The 6,681-nt window shown below is 38.5% G+C and overlaps 1 protein-coding gene across 1 annotated transcript; it reads right to left on the bottom strand.

Annotated features, from left to right (window-relative positions):
• Positions 1–2,841: 2,841 nt before the first annotated feature.
• LOC122025495 lies at positions 2,842–6,211 on the bottom strand. The gene is made up of 5 exons (XM_042584305.1): positions 5,879–6,211; positions 5,730–5,800; positions 4,208–5,647; positions 3,664–3,787; positions 2,842–3,475 (listed from the first exon to the last, which is right to left on the bottom strand). The coding sequence occupies exons 1-5, from the start codon at positions 6,018–6,020 to the stop codon at positions 2,901–2,903; spliced, it is 2,352 nt and encodes a 783-aa protein (XP_042440239.1). The 5' UTR covers positions 6,021–6,211; the 3' UTR covers positions 2,842–2,900.
• Positions 6,212–6,681: the final 470 nt, after the last annotated feature.

The raw sequence follows: 6,681 nt of genomic DNA, 5'->3' as shown, positions 1-6,681 counted from the left end.
CTCTCCTTCTCCAAGCTAGAATCCGGCCACCTACAAGCTGCATGAGATTATAAGGTTCGGCCAATGAAGAAGAAAGAAAAGGAAGAAGGAAAAAAAATAATAGGGCCAGCCACCACCAAGGAGGAAAAGAGAGGAAGAAAAATATAATAGAGTCGTTCCTTTGAAGACACTTCTACCCTCTCTTTTATAATCCTTGGCCTTGGCAAATAAGGAAAGTTTAATAAAACTTTCTTATTTTCTTTTCCATGAAAAAGAAATAATTAATTGATAAAATCAATTTTCTTTTCTCTTATTAAACTGGTCGGTCATAAAGAATTCAACATCAAGGAAAGTTTTTATTCACAAGAATTAAAACTTCCTAATTTGTTTCCGGAAATTTTAATAAAAATTTCTCTAATAATTTTTCCCTTCAAGGTGGATTATAAAAAGAAATTTTATGAATTAAAATCTTTCTTTTAAACATGTGGATGATTTCCAAAAAGGAAAGTTATCTTTAAAATTAAAATCTCCTTTCAATCTATAAATAAGGAAAGATATTTATTCTTTTCTTAATCTTTTGTAGAAACTTATAAAAGAAAATATTTAATTTTTAAACTCTCTTTTAAATCATGAACATGGTTACAAAAAAGGAAAGTTTTCTTAAAATTAAAATCCACCTTTCAATCTACAAATAAGGAAAGATTTTAAATCTTTTCTTAATCTTTTGTAGAAAGCTATAAAAGGAAAGATTTAAATTTTAAACTCTCTTTTAAAACCATGTTATCCACATAAGAAAAAATTAAATAAAATCCCTTTTATATTATATGTGGTTGGCCACACCTAGCTTGGACTCAAAGCTAGAGTCGGCCACTAATCTTGGCTCAATCCTTGGGTCTTGGCCAACCCTAGTTTGGGTTCCAAGCTAGCTTGGTCGACCACCAAGGAGTGGGTAAGAAGGTGGGTATAGGTGGGTATAATTCTCTACATACAAGAGGCTACGATAGGGACCGAGAGGAGGAATTGGTTTTAGTCTCCCGATGAAAATAAGCTTCCCGTGTTCGCCCCGAACACACAACTTAATTTCATTAATAATAATTCATACCACTAAAGAATTATTATTGAACTACCGTACGAATCCCAAATTACATTTTGGGCTCCTTCGTATTATGAGTGTGTTAGTCTCTCTGTGTTTAAGATGTCGAATGTCCATTAGTTAAATGAGTTACCGACAACTCACTTAATTAATATCTTAGTCCAAGAGTAATACCACTCAACCTCATCGTCATGTCGGACTAAATCCACCTGCAGGGTTTAACATGACAATACTTATGAGCTCCTCTTGGGGTCATTCTCAACCTAAATTACTAGGACACAGTTTCCTTCTATAATCAACATCACACACTATAAGTAATATCATTTCCCAACTTATCGGGCTTATTGATTTATCGAACTAAATCACACCCATTGATAAGTCAAATAAATAAATACTAAATATATGTGTTTGTTATTATATTAGGATTAAGAGCACACACTTCCATAATAACTAAGGTCTAGTTCTTTTATCAAGTCAGTATAAAAAAAACTTACCTAAAATGATCCTACTCAATACATTTAGAGTGTACTAGTGTAATTTATTAGTCAAGATAGACTAATCTCTAATCACACTATGACTTTACCGACGGTTTGTTCCTTTCCATCTTAGTCGTGAGCAACTGTTTATAATTTATAAAGAACTGATAACATGATCTTCTGTGTGTAACACCACACACTATGTCTTCTGTGTGTGACACCACACACCATGTTATCTACAATATAAACTACAATTAACATAAATGTAGATATTTTTGACCAATGTGATTTTTTATTTCAAAATAAATATTTACAAAAGCTAGGCTTTTAGTATACATTCCAACAAGTGCCACATGGCATCCTATCATAGGTTACAAGAAGGTTCTTCTGGTAATGAGTCATGGACCATTGGAATATACCATAGTATACAGTGGTTATTCTCTGATAGGTGGTTACAATTCTCTGGCTTAATTGTCGTGTAGTGACCTACCGTCTTGCAGGGAGAAGCTTCGGCTGACCGATCTATCCTGACCAACATGTCCTGACCTGTAAGCCCTGGTCTGTGAATTCTGCCTTGTATAGCCTGACTTAGAAGTCTCAGTCTGTAAATCCTGACCTGTAAATCTTGTCTTGCATAGCCTGACCCGGAAGTATCAGTCTATAAATCCTGACCTATAAATCCTGCCCTGCATAGCCTGGCTCGGGAGTTTCCCCTCTTCAGCGATACTGGTTCTTTCCCCCTCTTCCTTATTCTTGATGTTACTTTCCCGGCTTTTTGACCAGAGCACATCAACCGGTGCACCCATTCGACATCCCGACCGAACATTCAGAGTAAACTCCTGATCTGGGCCTTTTGCCTAAGTAATCTATCTTAGTTTCTGGCCTGGAACTCCGTACCCAATGTTAGCTGGATCCCGACCCCCTTGACTCACCACCACGCCCCCTTGACTCCTGACTACCACGTCCCCTTGACTCCTGACTGCCATACCCCCTTGACTTTTGACTGTCACGTCCCCTTGACTCCTGACTGCCACATCCCATTGACTCCTGACTGACACGTCCCCTTAACTCCTGACTGTCACGTCCCTTTGACCAGGTCCTACCTTTATGCGCCGTATCATCATCATCTATAGGAGTTTTCACCATATCAACCAACTCCTACCACCAATTAGTTTACTAATTGACACTAATCAGTGATACTAATTTACCACCATTTAGATTGAGTTTGCCTAAACCATTTGTTGCAATTGTCCACATACAATTTATCATTCATCACCATGAAAGAATATGGTATACAAAATCCATGGATGCAATTGAGTTCCAACTAGTTTTTAAAAGAACAAGTGACTAATTCAACATCGGAAAAGGTCTACAACCAGTTCATTTATAATCAAAGCTAGTGTATCTTCCTCAATGTTTTTACTCAGCTCAATTCTCCCTGTCATTAACTCAAGCCAGTCTATGTTTGTTGGTAGCTGGATTTCTTGCTTAGTAAGCTCAACCGGGCTCTTACTGTCCATATGCTGCCATCTTATGATCTTCTCCTCAACCAACTCTGCCAATCTTCTTTTGCTCAAATATTGGTATCTAACAAAGCCTTCGTAACTTTTATGACAGAAATAATCGTAGAGTGAATCCAAAGATTCTACCATGCAGTCTAAAAGAAGTTGCCCCTGTAGATTCTCCCCTTGAACCAGCATAGTAGCCACGTTGCATTTTGCTCTACCTTGCATTCCATTTCTAACTTCTTCTTGTGCTTCATCAGGGTAGTTATTCTGCTTAAATAGTTTGCTGCCAGTAATTGCAGAAAGCTTGCTACTGTGGAGTCTATTGATGTCAACTAAGGTTTCTGAGTCATCAGTTTCTGCATTCCTTTCTTCCATTTTGGTGCAGTTCTCTGGCGAGTGGCACTCCATTTGCTTGTATCCTAGATTAACAACTCATGCAAATTAAGTTATCAGGGTACCTGAATTTATGAAGGCTACATGATAGCTAAGCGACTATAAGAACCAGAGCAAAGTAGTATTATAATTACAGTTAGTCGTTATTTTAGCATTTGATGGATGCATTTACTAAGTCAAAACAAGAACATGATTATGAAAGCAACAAGTTCACCTGATAGGCAATTGTGGTTCAGGCAGCAGCAACTATCACTCGAGGTTGAAGCTTCCACATACGACACATCAGTTTCACCGTCACAAGAGATAGGATTTACACGAGTTCTAGATTTTGCATTTTCCTGAAGAAATGATGAGCCAATGATGCATCTCAGCGACAGGATTTAAATGATCTTTCCCTAAAAAACACAGATTATGGATATTCTGAATATAACTTTGTTGTAGTAATAGCTATCAACAATGAAAGAACACATTCATTAATATGATACAAAATAAACAAAAAGAAACTAGAAAGAAAAAGTCATCAGAAGCATAGATTACAGTTTCTGGTATACAATTTTTCAATCCTTTTTGCACTTGTTTAGTTGATAATCGAAACTTATTATGAGAGATTTGCAAAACTATGAACATTCAACCATGGAATTGCCTTTTGTTTGGCAGTTTGTGATTGCTTTGTAAACAACCATTGCACCAACTGCAAATTCTAAAGGCCTAATTAAATGCTGGACCTCACATTGAGTAACAACATAAGAATAACTTGCCTGAATATTTTCATTTATGTTTCCAGTCTGTTCATCAGTGAAAGTCTGGTGAGAAAAGTCCAAGTAACCAGCGGAACACAAGTAATTCTTTTCAAAAGAGGAAGTTCTGCCCAGTATTGACAGTGAATTGATTCCCGGAAAACAATCATCTGTCTGAAAATTGTAGTTCTGCTCAAAATCTTGGAGATGGGAGAGTTTATCCCTTAGATCAACAAGCAGTGAATCTTTTGGAGAAGTGCCACTAATGACTTTATTAAAGCACTTGTTCCTCCCAACCATGTTCAGTTGGCATGTAGATCTTGTAACATGTCTTCTTCCTGAACTAAAAGACAGAAAAATTCTTTGTTTCTCTTTTTTACTTCCATTAATGGACTTTATATCTTCAATCAACTCGTTTCTTGTGATACTCTGCTCCTTGGGATGGCTAACAATGGATCGTGCAAATTTTTTACGCATTGGCAACTCCTTTGTGATTCTCTTTTGGCTCAAGAAATCTCCACCAGAGAGTTCATCACATGCAATGTGATGGTTACTGGCAGGTCTCCTTCTGGCTATCATCTTATCCTTGTCCAATTCCATGCTCCATGTTTTTGTTTCATTTCCCCTCCCTGTTCTAGTTCTTCCCATCACAAGTGTCCTATTTCCCGAGCTATTGCTTGAAGCACCAGCAATCACATTAGCCTCACTATCTGAAGAATAATTTTCAATCCCTGATGCCAACTGATTTTTTCTTAAAGTTAGATTCTCAGGAGTCCTGTATCTACCGTGACCATTTCTTGTATTGAAACTTCTTTCTCTGTTGCAAACATTTTGATTTTTCTTGCATCCCTGCATGACTCCCCTTCCTAAACTCTCTTCCCTCCTCACTTCAAAATTTGATGATGATGATGACGATGAACCTCTATACTCATGATCAAGTTCTTCAGGGCACTTGCCATTTACTCTCAAATTCATGACTTCCACTAAACTCCCACAGTTTGCGCAAGAACCAACATGGAGATCATGACTTGAGGGCATATCTGATCCACCTGCAATTTTCACCGAGCTATCAAAGTTGGTGATGCCAAATTTAGAAGCGTTCCTGAACTGCAAACCGGGTTCCAAGATCCTTGTAGCAACCTCCCTCAACCGTGCTTTCCTTCTCCTTGGTGATCTCCTTTGACTCTGAATTACTGACGCCACCCTGTGCTGCTCTTCCAAACTCATTTCCAACCGGAACGTATCTTTTCCTAGAGATCGTCGATTCTTCAACAATTTCGTGGTCTTGGGCAGCGTCTTAGACTTTGAACAAACCTTTCGGCTCTCCGCTTGCTTGTTCTCATGGTGAACATTGGGCATCGATTCCAGTCCCATCAGTCGGGCTATCATGGTTGGAGCGCACATTTCCTTCGCAGAGGAATCTTGGTAAGAGCATGAACCTCCACGACTCTCTTGGGATACCTTGGGATTGATTTCACAAAGCTACTAAAGCCATGCCAAATATCATAAGCCAAAAAAATCGATAACAATAAACTCAGAATACCGGTAATTGCTTGGCAATGGCGAACTTATCTTGCCCACCAAGCCTCTTCAATGCCCTCTTTGCAGCATTAACTGAGAAAGAAGGAAAAAACTAACACAAGAATGAAAGAGAAAAAAAATAGCTAGCTGCGATATCACAAGAGCGTTAACCTGGAGGCAGAAGCTTCCTGGAGAATTGCTTCTTCTTCTTCCAGTCAAATAGATGGAGGAAGATGCCAATGCATCCTCCTGGCTTCCTCGTTGGCTCCTTCTCTATGATCGCGAGGGTTGAACCTGAACAAGTATCCCTCATTCTTCAAAATTTTAAAACAGTGCCTTCTTCAGTCGCTTCATTAGCGCAAGCTTGGAGAAGACACTTTACTTAAAAAGTTTTTATTTTTTTTTGTGTTCTCCATTGTTGGTAAGAATGTGTGCATGAGAGCGCGAAGCTCATTACTGGCGAAAGCTGCGGTATAGCGGAAAACCTAAGCCTAGGCTCTGCATTGGCATCTTTGTCAGGCCTGCGTCCACCTTTGTTCATGTGGCTAAGTGTACAGGAAAAGACGGACAGTGACAAGTAATAGAAATAGTGACTTGACAGGACACATCAGTTGTAGACGCAGCAACGAAAGGTCACTCTGGACGTGCCCTCTCTGTGCCTTGTTGGATGTTTGCTGGTGTCGGTGTGTCGCCGAAGAAGACTTTGGGCAGATTCTTGCAGAGAAGGAACACTTATAAAAAAAAAAAAAAAAAAAAAAATGGAGTAAAAGAATGAGTTGAGAAAAAGAACTCGAGAAAATACAGAGGTTTGTCTGTTCTTTGCATTCAGGAATTTGTTATTTCAGACCATTTTGATTAGGCTGATATTTCTATCTTGTTCGTGGTCGGTCGATTCTATAAATTTTCTATCGCCTACCTTATATAAGTACAGACGGATTATCATAAATAATTTCAGTGCCGCATACGTTCGTTTA

The sequence above is a fragment of the Zingiber officinale genome, chromosome 9B (assembly GCF_018446385.1).
Source record: "Zingiber officinale cultivar Zhangliang chromosome 9B, Zo_v1.1, whole genome shotgun sequence".
Classification (NCBI taxonomy): Eukaryota; Viridiplantae; Streptophyta; class Magnoliopsida; order Zingiberales; family Zingiberaceae; genus Zingiber; species Zingiber officinale.
This window is presented reverse-complemented; position numbering and strand designations above follow the sequence as displayed.

Bases quoted from the DNA above. Each gene is read 5' to 3' on its own strand.
- LOC122025495 (XM_042584305.1), bottom strand. From the start codon at position 6,020: ATGAGGGATACTTGTTCAGGTTCAACCCTCGCGATCATAGAGAAGGAG. The intron at 5,801-5,878 runs GTTAACGCTCTT...CTTCTTTCTCAG, and splicing joins CAGGAAGCTTCTGCCTCCAG to TTAATGCTGCAAAGAGGGCA. The intron at 5,648-5,729 runs GTATTCTGAGTT...ATCAATCCCAAG, and splicing joins CCATTGCCAAGCAATTACCG to GTATCCCAAGAGAGTCGTGG.